The sequence below is a fragment of the Bos javanicus genome, chromosome 15 (genome assembly GCF_032452875.1).
Source record: "Bos javanicus breed banteng chromosome 15, ARS-OSU_banteng_1.0, whole genome shotgun sequence".
Lineage (NCBI taxonomy): Eukaryota > Metazoa > Chordata > Mammalia > Artiodactyla > Bovidae > Bos > Bos javanicus.
In genome coordinates, this window is record NC_083882.1 from 67290352 (window position 1) to 67308717 (window position 18366).

Below are 18366 nucleotides of genomic sequence, written 5' to 3' on the forward strand. Positions count from 1 at the left end.
TTGCAAAAGCAATGGTGGGTAAAGATACTAGTACCTTAGTGTGAATCAAGGTAGAAGCACCAAACTATGCTAGTCGTCATTGTTATCTTCACTGTCATGAATTTGTAGTTAAAACAAATGCCAGTTTCCATCGAAAATGTCTTTGATGAAATGGTGTTTGTGTGGGGTGTGCTCAGTCACGTCCAATTCTTTGTGACCCAGTGGACTGTAGCCCCCAGGCTCCTCTGTCTGTGAAATTCTCCAGGCAAGAATACTGGAGTGGGTTGCCATTGCCTTCTCCAGAGTATCGTCCTGACGCAGGGATCTAACCCGTGTCTTCCACATTGCAGGCAGATTCTTTACCGTCTGAGCCACCAGGGAAGTAGTAAAAGTTATTAATTTTATTGAATCTTGATCCCTGAGTATACCTCTTTTTAACGTTTTGTGTGTGTAAAGCACTTCTGCTGCATACTGAAGGACAACAGTTGTATTTCACATGTGCATGAAATACATGAGCATTTTTTCATGGAAAAAAGGAAACACACTTTTTCATGAAAAACGCTTGTGCTGTTGAGTGGTGTGCTGAGTTACTTTTTTTTTTTCTTTCATGGATCAACATTTTTACTTGAAAGGGTGACTGACAAAGTGTAGTTCTCAAAAGTGAAGGAAGTGAAGCTGTCTTTTCAAGACAAACAACTGATACTGTTCATTGCCAGTGATAAAGTTGGCAATGGATCAAGTGAAAATTGGATTTTTGGGAAACTTATATCCAGTACTGTGAGCTTGACAGCTTCTCAATATTTAAAGGCTTTTTTGACAAAATTGGTAATGTTAACTAATGTGACTTTTATGTTACATAATGAAATATGTCAACATTTGACAGATCTGCATAACAGGGTGAACCACCAGTTTCCAAATAACCGATTTATGGTGTTCCAAAATCATGCACAGGAGAACAGTTCATTTATGATAAAGGGCAGACCAATGAATTTTAAACATAAGAGCATGAAAACTTCACTGAAAGGGTTTCACGTTGCACATTGAAAATATTTTTAAAACCAATATCATTTGTCAAGATCCAGTGTGTATCAAAGACTATGCCCAACTGTATAAAAGGAGTATTAAAGTACTCTTCCCCTTTCCAACATATATATCGTGTGAGACTAGAATTTCTTCATTTTCATCATGTGAAACAGCATGTTCCAAAAATTGAATGCAGAAGCAAATATAGAATCCAGCTTTCTTCTACTTGAGACAAGAACTTAAAAGATTCAGAAAATGTAAAACAACGCTTCTCTTCTATTATCTTTGCTTTTGGAAAATATATTTTAAAAATAAAAGTATTTATTTTAATAATGATTGTATTATTTTAATAATTTGAAGTCAAATATTTGAAAATTCAGTTTCTAATATGGTTAATATTGTTAGATATAACTCCCACAAAAAAAGCTCTTTGCATCTTCAAAAATTTTTAATAACAAGAAACTCTGACATAAACTATCATAGCTGGAATCCATATGCATAAGAGGCCTCAGTCCATTTCTTATGTGTATCCTTTTTGGTCTTGAGGAGTGCCCAAAATTTCAGGAAATTTTGGCTATTTCTACATGTCAACAAAGGAATGAATTGGTTGATCTTATAAATATGATAGGCAGATTAAGTATTATTGTTGTCGAGATTATCAGACATCAGATTACCTTTTTTTTTTTTTGATTGCTTACTTTTAAATGTATTACCTTTGACTTGCTGGTCATCAGTTAAATATAAGAAGGCAGATGGCAGAAACAGATACTTTATAAACATTGAGCATTCTTATTATGTAGTTGAGAAAGAGATTGAAATGCTTTCAACCAGGCTTGCCATCCAACATGAAGATTCCTTTTTGAGAGTTGCCTTAACTCGACAAAGCCCATCAGTCAAGATGGTGGTATTTATCCATAGTTAAGAAAAAACTAGTTGTTGTAGAAACAGTAAGCCTGGATTGAGTAAGCTGTGGGAAATAGTAAAGGACAAGGAAGCCTGGTGCTGCAGTCCATAGGCTACAAAGAGTGGATGTGAGTCAGTGACTAAACAACAGCAGCAGAAGTGTCTTAGAGATCAGATTTCAGTCTAAAAAGCTTTGGAGATCTCCAGAAATTCCATTCCTCACCATCAATGAATACAATCCTGTTCCCTCTCAGAGAATGAATATATAAATGCCCCATCAGTGACTATAAAATGGGTAAAGGACAAGGTAGCTTTCTTTATAACTTACTTATTATCAGACTGTTCGTGTCCATAAGGGTTTCACCGTTTTATAAATCTGTCCTATTTAGAGGTAAAGCAGTTCAGGTTTTGTGTTGACTGTTCTGTGATTTTATGTGTAAAAATCATATCCCTGTAAAAAAAACTTAGCTTGCGAGGATAAGGACTTTACATATTTTGTATCATTCCAATATTCTATGGATAGGTAGACTTATACGTGCTGTTCAATTTAAAAGTTGAGATACAGGAAATCCATTCCCTTTCTGCAAGTATGCGTTGAATTTACTACACATAAGGTGCTGTGTTAGACTCCAACAGCTATGCAAGTTTGTGCGTTTTCCTTTTACCCTGGAGAAACAAATGACAGGAATGTGGAATGTGGTGGATACTGAGTCTGAAAGAACTGTTCCCATGGCAGTGGGCTTTTTAGGAAGGAAACCATTATTGCTGAAAATCCAACCTTCTTTGCAAATATATGAGGGATGTGAAGAATTTCAGCAAAGGAATGGCAGAGTTATCCTCCTTGGTGCACAATATTGTCAGTCGGATCTTAAATAGCTCGGAAAGCAGAATTGATTTTGATTTCACATTTAAAGTGATGTTTGCTCTGGCAGCCAGTGGGTCTGGTAGATATTGGTTTTTCATATTAAGAGGCTTGACCCTTACTCTCCTTGCCTCTGTTGTTGGCTGGCCCCTAACTAGTGAAGGAGTTTAGCTTTGGACTCATAAAGGGAAAGCCAGTCTTTCCACCAGCCTTATTGAGTATTTAAAAGTATTACTTCTCTGGTTATAAAACACGTGAACACACTGACTGCTGACTAATCGTGTTAACATGCTTATCATAGTGACATTTCTTGGCCCTGAGTTTGGAGATACGAATCTGGTAGATATAAATAACATAAGTGATGAAACTGCTTTCTTAAAAATCAGTTTCTGATGTGACGTCTTGGGTTTAGAACAGGGCTCTGCAGCCAGGCTGCAGCTGTGGCGCCTTGAGTGCGGTGATTCTGGGTGTTAGAGCTCCTTGCCTGTAAAACAGGAAATAATAGAGTTGTTGAGAGGATTAGCTGAGTTAATGCATGTAAAAGGCTGGCTAGTATTATTGTTTTTATTTCCCCTAATTAATCAGGTCACGTTCTACGATTTCAGTAATTAATCATAGTCATGCATGCATGCTCAGTCCCTAACTTGTGTCCGACTCTGTGCAACCCCATGGACTGTAGCCTGCCAGGCTCCTCTGTCCCTGGGATTTTCCAGGCAAAAGTACTGGAGTGGGTTGCCATTTCCTCCTCCAGGGGATCTTCCTCACTCAGGGATCAAAAAAGACATGATTACAAAATTCTTAAGCTTCCAGGTGGTATCTGCAGTGGAGAGAGATGTATTTCAAATCTGTTTCCGTTTTTGAATAGCAGTACCTGCTCAGTTATCTCCTCATATATGCTGCCATTGGCAACAGCCAAGGCATACCTGTTGTTAATTAATCACTTCCACTGAGAACTTAATTAGTGTCTTAATTAGGATCGTCATTGAGTATCAGGCCGCAGCATCCTGCGCCAGCTGCAAGTTACTGGCTGGCTCCAGCAGCCCTTCTGGTCCTGCAGAAACAGGCCAAGGAGCTATCCTTTTGGGCTTCTATTTGTTTCTCTGTCTTCAAAGAGAGCTGTGGAAGATCATTGTTTGTCCATGATGCATCAATGATTCTGCCACACGTGCAAAAAAAAAATAAAGGAACACATCTACTTCTAATGGATTGATCAGAAAACCAGGATTGGCTTTTCAATTCTTGCTGTTGTGCTAAACAAGCTGGAAACACAGAGCACATTGTTGTTTGCAAGTGTTGGAAATGAGGCCCTGCATTCTGAGTATGACGGATTATTTCATTTTTCTGCTGCAAGTGAAAGTTCCTCCCTTCTGGCATCATTGTTTTTTAATATGTTGTTTTGAAATATTGCCATATTGTTACAGGATGAAATCAGCACTCCATTTTCTTTCTCTTTCCCCCCTTAGGAAAATATGGCAAAATGAGACAAAAGTAGCATCTTCTGGAGTTAGTTTCCTATAGAAGTAGAAGTTGGGTTGAAAGGCATGATCAAGCTGTTCCCCAGACAACATTTCTCCCAGACCTTTTGGATGGGTTGTTAACATAGCAACAATCAGAGGAAAACTAATGCAGCAGCAGCTTTTATTTTCTAGAAGGGAGACACCCTTGAGTCAAGTTCCCCAGTGAGAACAGGTGTTGTGAAACGGGCCTCCTTTACTTGAGTATATTTGCTCATTCTTTTGACTACCGTAGGCTTCTTGATGGTTTAGGTCAATTGTGGACTTGGTGAAGGGATCAAGTGATGTATTTTGTGTTCAACAGATGTGTTGCTGCTTCCAGGACAAGTGGAGCAGGAAGTGAGCTTGAGTGTTCCCTCTTACATTCCTTCTGTGGCCGTCCAGCCTGTCACCCCTGGAACGAAGCCCCGACCCACTGTGAAAGCAGCAGATAAACAAAGCGAAGAGGTACTTCTCAGGGAATTCAGGCCTCTTGAAATTGCCTCAATTCTATAACTGGTCCTTTCAGAGAAATGCCACCGTACCCGTGTGTGCCTGTATTTTTCTCAGGTTTGGGAAAATGCAGAATTCAGGTTGCTTAATTGGGTCCCTCTCCCTGTCATCTCTCTCTAATGTGTATAATCCCTTTTGAACACACAGAGAGCAATTATGTTTTTACTCAGAAGCTATTTTTATGTCATGATGTTTGCCGTGCTGCGGGACGGTGCTACCTGGGGACTAATCCACAGATAGGATGGACAGATTTCTTACCTCTTTTTGTCTGTACCAGCCTCTTTTCTTTTTATTATTGTTTCCAAGTTTCTATAAACATTTTGCATTAGTTAAGGTAAGGCCAGGCTGCTATAGTAGGGAACCCTAACAATAACTCAATGGCTGAAAGGAGAGAGAAGTGCATTTCTCTCCCATAACAGTCTATAGAGAGCCTTTAAAGTGGGCAAGTGGTGGTTCTGTTTTCAGTCATCGGGGCCCACCAGGTTCCTTCTCTCTGGATCTCACTACCCCTCAGGACATTGTCTTCATGTGCGTGTTTCAGGTCAGGTCACTGTCCTACCTGGAGGGGCCGGGGATGAGAGGATGGGGATAGCACATTTCCCCAAGGCTGAGGACGTAGGTGCTTCATTTCTGCTCGCTCTCCGTGGGCAACCCGCTAGTCCCGTGTTCCTGTCTGGTCACCGGGGAAGTTGAGAAATGTCATCTAGCCATGTGTTCCTCCAGCGTGGGAGAATGGAGTCTGCCACATGTTAATTCTCCCTAATACACAACAGGGAGACTCATCTTTTACTATCCTTTCCAGCTCATCTTCATCTACTTAATCGACACGCACCAACCGAGGCCGCTGATGGCGCTGGCTAGTGACCTTTATCACCTTTTTTACGCTAGCATAAAAGGGGATCAGGTACAAGAATTTGTTAAGGGCTCTTTATTATTGATTCCAAATAAAAATACTAGAGTGTTTCCTGAGTATGTAATCGTTCAGGTACTAGTCTTGTCACCTGAAGATACTCTGTTATGGAAGCAGTCATTCAATCAGAAGTAATCCACACATTTCAATTTTTGCCCTTTGCTAATAGAACTTTTGTTCACTGACATCAGAAAAGTCTATCTAGGAGGCTTGCAGACTTATATTGAACCCCCAAATAGGTTACTTGGAGAAGGAAATTGCAACCCACTCCAGTATTCTTGCCTGGAGAATCCCATGGACAAAGGAGCCTGGTGGGCTACAGTCCATGGGGTTGAGACAGACACTTTTCAGTGTCTTTTTGAATTACGGAGCTTTCTCTGAGTATTAAGAAGCTAAAATTGCAAGGTGATTGCTAGCAAGAATCAGCTTCTTTTAAAGACTTGTTCATGTTCTTGACTTCAGTTGTGACCATACAAATTATTGGGCCAGCCAATGGTCAGTGGCACCTCATGCCATTATAGAAATTGTTACAAAATGGCTTTAGTTGATGGGTTTAAAAAAATGAATGACTTCTATGATCTCCCATATAGCCAGCAAAATGCTAGTTAAAAGCCTGTATATGATTGTATCTTTAAAACAAGTATAAGTTTCTTCTCAGAAAATGTGAAAATTTTTAAATGTTCAAATCAAAATGATAGGAACAATTTTTGTGCTGGCAAACTAATGACACATCAGTCAGTTCAGTTCAGTCGCTCTGTCGTGTCCCACTCTTTGCGACCCCATGAATCGTAGCACCCCAGGCCTCCCTGTCCATCACCAACTCCCGGAGTTCACCCAGACTCACGTCCATCGAGTCAGTGATGCCATCCAGTCATCTCATCCTCTGTCATCCCCCTCTCCTCCTGCCCCCAATCCCTCCCAGCATCAGAGTCTTTTCCAATGAGTCAACTCTTTGCATGAGGTGGCCAAAGTACCAGAGTTTCAGCTTCAGCATCATTCCTTCCAAAGAAATCCCAGGGCCGATCTCCTTCAGAATGGACTGGTTGGATCTCCTTGCAGTCCAAGGGACTCTCAAGAGTCTTCTCCAACACCACAGTTCAAAAGCATCAGTTCTTCGGCCCTCAGCTTTCTTCACAGTCCAACTCTCACATCCATACATGACCACTGGAAAAACCATAGCCTTGACTTTGTTGGCAAAGTAATGTCTCTGCTTTTCAATATGCTATCTAGGTTGGTCATAACTTTTCTTCCAAGGAGTAGGCGTCTTTTAATTTCATGGCTGCAGTCACCATCTGCAGTGATTTTGGAGCCCAAAAAAATAAAGTCTGACAATGAGACATAGATGAATAATTTTTGGTGTTTCTTTTAATATTCAGAGTAATATTGTGGGTGGGATTTTAATTTCTAGACACTATTTGTTAGAGAAACATTTCAGGACTATCTAGAATCACAGTACCCCACCACCTCTGCCTTGGTTTAATAGTATTAATCTTATTCTAAAGTATGCAGTGCAAGAAGAAGAACATAATTACCAAATTCCAGCACATGTGTCCTGTGAGGACCTATCAAGGGGCCATTTTGGGCTAGAGATGGCGGTTGCTTTCTGTGATGTCAGTCTCAAAAGATGAAAATGTATCCTGGATGTCCTGACTTCCTCTTAATTGCCTAATACGAATCTATAACTTCTTGATATGAACTGAACCCATTTAATTTTTTTTGCTAATTTTATCACTGCTTTTATACATGTGCATTTCCCCTTTAACAGTCAAACCTTTTTCAAGAACCTTCCACTTTCCCTTTGTGAATAATTTCTTGCCATGGTCACTCTATTTTGATGAATTTTGGAAGTTCTGAATAGCTTTATAGAGCAAAAAGAATTCACATTAAGAAGATGAAAAATTATGAGTTCCTTTCCTACTTCCCAAAGTACAGGAGAGGTCATTGAAGAAACTTTTGTAATATTTTAATGGGAGATGGCCTGTTTTTCCAATTCAAAATAGGACTCTCAACTTTTTCACCTGTAGAGACAGTTTAGTTACCATATTACTGTGCAAGACAGCCTATAGCTAAATGCTGCTATTATTGATTTGAGCATTAGTTTTATTTTCTTTAATTTGCCTGTGTGGTTCTGTGAATGAAAATGATTCTTCCTGTAACAGTGCCCGTCTTAGAATAAGTCACAGAAACAATTTTAAGAAAACCAGCAGTTTTCTAATAGTGTAAAAATTCTATTCCCTGGGAGGCTACAAAAAGATTTCAATTAGATTTGAAATTAGACACCTGAAATCCGTATATTTCTCTCAGCTCCTTAGGCAAAAATAACAAGTTAATAACTTAATTCACAGTTGTTTTCTGTTTAGTAGCAGGGGATTTGGTGTCCCATCGCACAAATTCTGCCCTTTGAAATAAATCAGAAGTTCAGTTTGCAATCTAAAAACCTCGGCGCCTTAGAGCTTAGAACCCGAAAATGAACCCAACTTGAAAGAAGAGAATTCCCAAAGTGTGCCACAGTAGCCAACAGCTGAAATGCATAAATAGAACTGCAGCTTTACTGTGGCTGAAAAGCTGTCATTTTGAAGATCAGAGCGAAGTCTTCTAAACTGCAGGGTACATCAGGGTACACTTTGAATTACATGTATGCCCTTTGTCTTAGAAGGCTCTACATTCACTCGTGTGTGTCTCTATAAGGAGGTTACTTAATTGAAATGCAAAAAAGTCAGAACTAGTGCTGAGTTCAGTGCTATGCCTGTAGAAGACGTAGTAAATACTGAATGAGCAAAAAAAAAAAAAAAAAAACTTTACTAGCTACCAGGAGTGACTTTCTGGTATAATAAGATGGTGAGGGACATTCTCTTTTTCCTTTTCTATTGGTTCATTCCCCTCAACATGTAAACACGTCTAAGTCTCTCCCATTCTTAACAAAATGAAAGAAAACTAAGGAAAAATATCCTCCCCTTTACCTTGGACCCCTCTTGGCTATTGTCCTTTTTTCTCACTTTCCATGTAGACTTCAGAAACCGTTAGATCTAGCTCCCCTGGTCGTCTCTGCTTCCTTTCCCCTCATTCCTCATTCAGTTCATTGCAAAATGTCCTTGTGCTGATCATCTGCCTGGATAGATTCAGAATAAGAGCACTTTATTATTGCCAAATGCCAGTGGACACTTTTCTGTCTTTAATGGATCTCTCTACTGCAGTTTTCACCACTGATCTTGCCTGACATTCACAGTCCACTGGTTTTCTCTTCCTGGCTCTCCCTGTGTGTATTTCTGTGAGTGTTCTTGCCCTGCTTCCTTTGGGGGTTTCGTGCCATGCTCTCCTTGGGAGCTGGTGTTCCTCAGGGTTCCATGCTAAACCTACAGCTCTTCCCACTTGCACACATGGATCCGTTTTTGTCTCTAGGTGACTCCCCTTTGTACTTCTGTCTCCAAATCTGTATTTCTGTAGGTTCAGACCTTTTGCTGAGCTCCAGGTTTGTGTGTTCAGCTGCCTGTTGACAATTCTATCTGGATTCCTTAAGGTACATTCAAATCAGCATGTTAAATACTGAACTTATCTTTATCTGCTTCCATCCCTGCATTCTGTCCTTTGTCCCTTCCCATATCCAAATTAGCCAGCAAGTGCTGCCAGCTTTTCTAAAATTTTCAACCGTCTGCTCTCAGTGCCCTGTGCTCATTGTCTCTTGTCTGGACTGCTTCAGCTGACTCCTGACTCCAAGCCTACCCTTTGTTCCATCTTCAAAGTGACTTATCTCGATGTACCCTCAAGGAGGGCAGGGCATCCTGTTCTCTGCACCACACCTGCGTCCCCAGCACTTGTCTCAGTTAGCATTTGAATGAAGGAAGGAATTTATTTGAAATGCATAGATGACCAGGTATCTACCTGCTTTCAAAAAAAATCCTTCAGCGACTTTTCATCATCTCTGGGAAAAGCAGCATACAAGACCTGTCGTGATCTGGCGCTGTCCTCGTCTTCTGCTGCTCTCTACCTGACATTTTCTGCTTTGACAGCACTGACCTACTTGTAGATCTACATACATGAAATTCTGTGTCTTTCTTACTTGGCCTCCTCTGCTCATGAGACCTGCGTTTGTCCTCAGATCATTTTCCCTCACCTTGTTAAATAATATTACCTTTGAAGATTCTGCTTAGATAGCACCTCTTCCAGGAAGCCTCCCCTGATTCCTTCCCAATGCCTTCTAATCTAGGCTGGGTTAGGCTTTCTTTCTCTTTCCTATTCCCTCCTAACTATACCATGTATACTTACTACATTTTACTATGATTGTTCATATATGTATCTAAATCATTTCTCTGTGATTTCATACAAGTCTGCAGCTTTGTATCCTCAGCACCCAGCGCAGCACCTAGATTTTAATAAACATCCATGGAAAGAATGGAATATATCTGAATGATTGCAGATTCCTCTGATATTTTGATCCTGAGATGTACTGGCCACCTTGCAGTACAGAGTGACAGTGATACACCCAAACAGTTTTAAAATGTCTTGAGTATCATATTTTGGCATTGTAAATAAGAAATTATTATCACCCTTGGTTTCTTTCTTTTATTATATACGTCAGCATTTAACTGATTGCCTAAAGGAATTAATCTAACAATAAGAGCTGCTGTTAATAACTGAGTTTCTAATGAAGACATTTATATTTTTAAGTATACTGTTACGTTTTTAAGTGTACTATAAATGAATAATTCTTGCATTGGCATTGTATATTTATTGGCTAGCTAAAAACTTGGCATCATTTAAGTTAATACCAAATAGCTGATGAAGGAAATTGTGCTCTATAATAGAGAAAAATTTAAGTGTATGAAAAATAACTTACGGAAAATAAAAACTTTCCACTTAAAGATTAATTTCTATATCTCCAGTTCCATAATGTTGGATATTGTGGCCAAAAGGTGTCTTGGGTCCCTTGGGAACGAAGAGTGGTAAGAAGGTGATGGGTTGGGCCGTACCTGGGAGAAAGGACTAACTTTGACTGTGGGAGTCAGCCGTTGTCAAGAGAGTCTAGAAATTCAACACACCAGCCTTGCTCTGTCTGGGTTGCTGGTACAAGGTGGGTCATGACTAGGGTGTTGAGTGGGGAGTCGACTAGGATTTTCTGGAGAGTGGCCGTGCTCAGTTGGAAGTAAGCTAAGCTCAGCACTTTGCCCTCCACGGTAGCCCTTTTGCATCCCTCTATTGGGGAGCATGGAGCATGATCAGGAAGTCATTCCCTTACTTCTCTCTTCTCCTTGAAGTTACAAAACCTCGTGGACACAGGTTTTCCTTTTCTTCATCTTTATGTGTTCTCAGTATCCAGTTCACATTTAATGCTCAATAGCTGTTTATGGAGTGGACACGTAGAGGGGAGGGAGGTGGGCAAGTGAGGGCTGTTCATGTGGTGTGAACGAGTTCGAGAAGGATGATCTTGCTGAGATTTTAGCTCAGCAAAGAGATTTGTTGAATTTGCACCCGCTTTCCAGGTAGGTGAAGGCAGAGTGACTGCATCTATTGAGAGTGGCTGGTGAAGTCTGGGCAGGTCTTAGGGGCCTCAGGACAGGGTTCAAAGTCCTAGTGCAGTGGGCAGCTGGAATCTTGGTGGACATGTGGATGGCAGGCCTTTAACCAGGCTACAGGGCAGCAAGAATCCCATCAGACAGAAGCTGGCAGAGAGGGGACTCCTCCTCGTTGTCTGCCAGGACCAGGCTTGCAGGCCTCAGTGCTCACTGCCGGAGTTGGAGATGGTAAGGCTGCTTCTGTTCAGGAAATGAGCGTTTTATGTCATTGTGTACACGTTTCTTCACTTGAGCTGGTCTTAGCCCTATTACGCCACTGGTGATGAGAAATTTAATTTTCAGAAAGTGACCAGAATAGACAGATCAACCACTCAGCAGACTGATTTGATTCCTGTATACACTTGCTCCTTTAAAGACAGTCACAGTATTATGTGGATCCTTGAGTGCATTTTTTATGGTAGACTGAGAGAATTGTTTAGCTTGTTTAGAAAAGATCTTTTCTCCCAAAGAGACGTGATTGGCTTAGTGAAACTTCAAGGTTGATCTTTACTGGTGTTTTTTGTTGAGAAGGTGGCAGCTTTATCTACAGATCACCTGGGATTCAAATCTTGCTTCTCTACCTTACTAATTGTACAGCCTTGATAAGTTACTTAACCTCTTAGAGCTTTGTAAAATGGGTTGTTTGAAGATTACTGCTAATTCCCACAAAGTTCCTAGTACTGGGGCTGGCGTGTGATGGGAACTCATTCAGTGACAGGTTCCATCATTACCGTTGTCAGGAAAGCACAGACACTTTCTAATAAAGAGGAAATGAACAAGTCTCTGAAATTTGTTCTCTTGCTGGTTTTACTAAGAAAGGATGATAGATGGCTGGGTGTTTGCTATTAGCACCGCATACCCAACTACAGAATGCAACTTGCTAAACAGATAGGTGATACCTACTTTTCATGTTTTTTTTTTTCCTTCGCATCTTTGAAAACAGCACACAGCTTCTGAGTGAGATGCTCCATTTTCAAGAACATTGCAAAAGCCACTCGATGAGATAATTTTCCATGCAAGAATATTTAAAGCTGATTATAGCTTCAGGGCATTTTTTTTACTCTTGCATAAGCCATAGTTTTCAATTATTTCAGCATCATCATACATAATATAGAGCTACAAAGAAGTACTGGGTGATCTCATAGTATCACACGCCATTTGATTTTGGAGAGGCTAACGGGTAATACAATGAGATTTAAAGCATTCTCTTTTGTTTATTGGAAAATACACTTTTTAAACTACCTTCCTTTAGGAAGTCTTTAAAATTCACAGATTATGAATAAGCAGGTACAAAATTATTATTTCTTTTTGCAGCTACTCTGAGTTGCAAATAAATTCTGTAATATTTTAAAATGCTTGGTGGGAAGAAAGGATCCTAGACTTTTTAATTTAAGGGGGACACTGTGTTTTAATTCCTGCTGTTATTGGCCCAAGTACTATCTGAAGAAGTATGTTAAGCACAGAGTATTTTTATCTTCAAAAATGAATGTTTTTTTGATACAAGTCTTTTTTAGTAAATACTAAAAATAAAAATGTCTTTAAGATTGAACAAAATCTTAGGGTTTATTTTCTTACATTTGAATATAACTCTTAAAAAGCAGGGACATCATTTTGCCAACAAAGGTCTGAATAGAGTCAAAGCTATGGTTTTTCCAGTAGTTATGTATGGATGTGAGAGTTGGACCATAACACTGAAGAACATTGAAGAACTGAGGCTTTCAAATTGTGGTGTTGGAGAAAATTCTTGAGATTCCCTTGGACTGCAAGGATATCAAACCCGTCTGTCCTAAGGGAAATCAACCCTGAATACTCATTGGAAGGACTGATGCTGAAACTGAAGCTCAGATACTTTGGCCACCTGATGTGAAGAGCCAACTCATTGGAAAAGACCCTGAGTCAGATAGGACTTAGCTTCTGAACAACAGCAAACTTAGTTTTTTTTTCCATATGCATGTAGCCCTTATGCTACAAATGGTAAAAATGTATTGAATGTGTGCAAGAGAGACTTTCTGATTCTTGCCGTGGGTGGAATTAGCTAATGATATTCATTCCAATGCAGGATGGTACAAATGGGGCATATTAAAAGGCCTAAATTAGGTCAAATTGAATAATTGAATTTATTCCTTTACTTAAAAACAGCTTAATCAGCTGAGAGTGCTGAAGTCTAAAAAAAGTTTAATTAAATATTAATAGGGAGTTTATGTTTTCAGCTTTATCTTCATTTACAATGATTATATATGATTTTCCTCCTCCATTACCTTTTATAGATCATTGGAGACGAAGTTCAGCCCTTCTCGCTTGATGAAAAATTCGATTACGATGCGGTGGTGCTAACCCCCAAGTTCACTCCTGCAGAGATGAATGCCATCAAAGAGCTATCCAAGCAGAAGACAAAGAGCGCAGACTTAGAGGACCCCCATGACTGATCCACCCAGACCTCTTTACATTTATTTTTATTTTGTTCTTATTCAAGCAACATGAAATTAAAAGAGAAACCTGTTGTAATCCCCTTTATGTAAATGTATGTGTGTGCATTGATTTATAGGGTTATTTGTCAGTGGACTTCCCTGGTGGCGCAGTGGTAAAGAATTTGCCTATCAATGCAAGTAGACGCAGCAGATGTGGGTTCAATCCCTCGGTCGGGAAGATGCCCTAGACAAGGGAACGGCACTCCAGTATTCTGGCCTGGGAAATCCTATGGACAGAGGAGTCTGGGGGGCTACAATCCACGGGGTTACAAAGAATCGGATACAACTGAGCATGCCCATACCACCAATCTTTTCAGTAGGGCGATGCGTCTGAAAAGTGAAAGTGAAAATAGCTCAGTTGTGTCCAACTCTTTGTGACCCATGGGCTATACAGTCCATGGAATTCTCCAGGCCAGAATACTGGAGTGGGTAGCAGCCGTTCCCTTCTCCAGGGAATCTTCCCAACCCAGGGATTGAACCCAGGTCTCTCACATTGCAGGCAGATTCATTACCATCTGAGCCACCAGGGAAGCCCAAGAATACTAGAGTGTGTAACCTATCCCTTCTCCAGCGGATCATCCTGATCCAGGAATGGAACTGGGGTTTTCTGCATTGCAGGTGGATTCTCTACCAGGTGAGCTACCAGGGAAGCCCAGGCGATGCGTCTAACAAAACCAAACTGCTCTCTATGGTTTATGTAGTTTAGTCGCTCAGTCATGTCCAACTCTTGCAATCCCATGGACGCCAGACTCCTCCGTCCATGGAATTTTCCAGGCAGGAATACTGGAGTGGGTTGCCATTTCCTTCTCCAGGGGATCTTCCTGATCCAGGGATGAAACCCGGTCCCCTGCATTGCAGGCAGTCTACTGCATTGCAGACAGATTCTTTACCAGTTGAGCCACCAGGGGAGCCTCTATCCTTACAGAATTCTCTTCTGTCACTTGGCTGTATCCATGGCTGATAGGGGGAGATGGAGGTGGCAAATGGGAACAGGAAGCAGCACCTACAGAAGGGTCTATCTGGTGAGAGCACTGCAAGAAGGTAATGAGGGTATTGTGACACTGACTGGAAATTTCACCCTACCTACTTGGGGAGGAAGGGCAATTGAGCATGCAAAGCCTGGAGAAGAACTGGTCATGTGGTAGGTCCCAGGTGCCAGGTATCCAGAGACAGTGATATGGATGTGAGTGCTGAGAGGCTGGGCTTCGAGAATTGACTGGGAAAGACTTTACTGAAAAGGAAAGCATCTGAAAATTGATTATATGTCATGTATTAAATTCTTGTACTTTGTTACTGCCATTCAACCATGTATAAGGATAGTTACAAAGTACAAGGAATGATCTCTATCTCCAGAAGTTTGAAATATAATTTGAGAAGGCAAGACATAGAGAAGGCAACCAGCGAATGTAAAAACTATTATGAAGTGCCAATTGTGTACAATACCCATGAATGCTTTAAAGGGAGGATAAAAAGGGGGTGAGGGCACAGAAGGGGGATAGTATATATGAAGTGATTTTTGTTATTGAAGGAATCAGTAACAAATCAAACGTACTTAGCCTTTTTTCCTCTGTATGTATTTTATTCCTATTTTTTTCTCATTATGGTTTATTATAGGGTATTGATTATAGTTCCCTGTGCTGTATGGTGGGACCTTATTTAGCCATTCCGTGGATAATAGTTTGCACCTGCTAATCCCAAACTCCTTATCATTCCTCCTTCCCTCCCCACCCCCATGCTTGGCAACCACACGCCTGTTCTGCAGACAGCCTTTCTGAGTCTTTCTGTTTCATGGATAAGTGCTGTCAGTCTTTCTGTTTCACAGATAAGTTCATTTGTGTCGTATTTTAGATTCCACGTGTAAGTGCTGTCATATGATATTTACCTTTCTTTTTCTGACTTGCTTCAGTTGGTATGAGAATCTCTAGGTCTGTCCATGTTGCTACACATGGCATTATTTCATTCTCTGTTTGACCGAGTAGCATCCCATTGTATACATGTACCACGGCTTCTTTATCCATTCATCTTTGGATAGACATTTACACTTTTCCCATATCTTGGCTGTTGTAAATAGTGCTGCAATGAACATTGGGGTGCATGTATCTTTTTGAAGTATAATCTGTTTGGATATATGCCCAGGGATTGAATTTCTGGATCATATGGCAACTTTATTTTTAGTTTTTTGAGGAACCTTCATACTGTTCTCCATAGTGGCTGCACCAATTTCAAATGTACTTAGTCATAATTATTTTTAATACAAGCCTGTGCTTGTATGTGTGTGTATATTCATAAAACTGCCATTCATATTCCTTACAAAAGAATTTCCTTGATTTATTGTTGCTATAGTCAGGTGATTTCCGTGTCCGTTTTTCTTTGTCTAGTCAACAGACTTTCACGAAACACCATATATGTGGCAAGCCTATGCTTGAGGAGGATATAGGTAAATTAGATATAGTCTGATTTAGTGGGAAGGACAAATGTATATGCAAATAATTACCATAGAGCTACATGATCCAACCTCATAGCCACTAGCCACTAGTGTGACTGAGGAACTGATTTTGGATGTTAATTTTAACTTAAAATATAAAGTTGATATTTGATGCAGTTATTATAAAACTCTCAAGTTCATTTGGAACAACTTGGGTGTGTGAATCTACTTTTTTCAGTTGTAACTTTTATGACAACTAAATACAGATGAACTATTTTTGATAACACCTTAGTGTCTAAAATATGCTGTAAAGGGAAAACATACATTGGATTTCAAAGAACTAATATGAAAAATTATAGAATATCTTGTTTTTTGTATTGATTACATGTTACATGATAATATTTTGCATGTATCTGGTTAAGTAAAATATATTGTTAAAAATTACCAATTTCTTTTTGCCTTTTTAATGAGGCTATTGGGGCATTTACAATTATGCTTGTGGCATGTGTATTTTTATTTGATGGCATTGCAGTAGAGTATAATCAGTATTGTAAGAGTGGTGTGTACTAAGAGCTACTGGGTGAAGCAAATCAGAGTTACTGAGTCTCCCCACCCTGGAGAGGTGGGGAATATTCACAGAGGAGGAGAGGTTTGAGGTTGGTTGGAAAGAATCAATAGGACCTTTTGATTTGAGGCTGTTAGAGTGGGTGACGTGGGAGATGACAGCTGGAACCAAGGCAGTGGAGGTGGACATGACATGGAGGGCGTGGATCTGATGAGAGGTTGGAAGGTGGAACTTTCAGGGACTGTTGGTTGGTGCATTGTGGGCATAAGGGAGCAGTTGTGAGGTTAAGACAATATATTTTTTGATGATTAAATTTACTTTTAAGTAGAGGATAATTGGAGAAGGCAATGGCACCCCACTCCAGTACTCTTGCCTGGAAAATCCCATGGCTGGAGGAGCCTGGTAGGCTGCAGTCCATGGGGTCGCTAAGAGTCGGACACGACTGAGCAACTTCACTTTGACTTTTCACATTCATGCATTGGAGAAGGAAATGGCAACCCACTCTAGTATTCTTGCCTGGAGAATCCCAGGGACAGGGGAGCCTGGTGGGCTGCCATCTATGGGGTCGCACAGAGTCGGACATGACTGAAGTTGGACACATTAGCAGCAGCAGCAGCAGCAGCAGAGGATAATTGCTTTACAATATTGTGTTATTGTGAGGTTAAGACAGTATTTTAGTAGGCAGTCTATACATATGCTAACTTGACAACCACAGTGTGTTATAGTTGTTCACAAGATCAGAGACTCTCTTTTGACTATATATATACACACACATATATATAGCATTTTGGTATTGTAAATAAAAGGTTTCACCGTTTTATTTTATTTTTTAAATTATTTTGTGATGGTTTTTGCCATATATCAACATGAATCGGCCATTTTATAAACTTAAATAGTTTTATAATAGAAGAAACAAAAGCAGCTATTCAAAAAGAATTACATGTTGGCACAGTATTCCATTAACTGGGGGCGGGGTGGGGGCAGTGGTAGACGGCAGATGCATGTTACTGCAGAGCATTCTATCTGTAGAGTTGGTATATCATTAGCTTCATTCCCTTTGGAAATTTTTGATTCCTGCATTATTTGGGGCAGTTGTGCATTACAGCAAAACTGACACTGGAAATAGGTCCCTTAAAGCCTTTGAATGAATTAGTTTTGTCTCAACTGTACCATTACTCTTGCCCTAACTAGTAAAAACTCCATCATGACTTTCATCTTTATGGATCCCTTGAATTGATGTGAATGGTTCATTTTGTATTGACTGGCAAACCCTAACCAAGTGCCTTTAGAAGAAGCCTACAAGTGTATGTATGAATGATCCTTACTTGGATTAGGTAGTGGGATTTAGGATAAGAGTAAGAAAGAGTAGAAGATCAGGAGAAGCTCCTGCAGGTATGCACCAAAATGGTAGGGGAGAACATGAAAATTTTGAGTATCTTGAAATAAAGTGGCAGTTGCTACACGAACTAGCTGGAATGGAGAAAAGTTCACTCCAAGTCTGCAATACCAGCCCTAGCTTGTTCTGTGTGGTGGCTCAATGGGCAGTCTTATTACTGCAGGATCCATCTTATATGGAATCACATAAGAAGGAGAAAAAAATATTTAGATCTGGTATTGAACTTTCTTGCTTCCTTCATCAAAAAATTTCTTTTCCCGTGAATGAGATAGAGCTGTAT

At 40.2% G+C, this 18366-nt stretch overlaps 1 protein-coding gene across 6 annotated transcripts in view; it reads left to right on the forward strand.

Annotated features, from left to right (window-relative positions):
• IFTAP (intraflagellar transport associated protein) overlaps positions 1-13746 on the forward strand; it is a 66550-nt gene extending 52804 nt beyond the window's left edge. For 4 of the 6 annotated variants that reach the window (XM_061381167.1, XM_061381166.1, XM_061381168.1 and 1 more), the window contains 2 exons: positions 4586-4728; positions 5576-5833. In XM_061381167.1, coding sequence (XP_061237151.1) covers positions 4586-4728; positions 5576-5818 — 386 coding nt within the window. In that variant the 3' untranslated portion in view covers positions 5819-5833. Of the gene's footprint in view, positions 1-4585; positions 4729-5575; positions 5834-13499 lie in introns of those variants that run through there. The other 2 variants (XM_061381171.1, XM_061381170.1) reach the window with 1 other exon arrangement.
• Positions 13747-18366: the final 4620 nt, after the last annotated feature.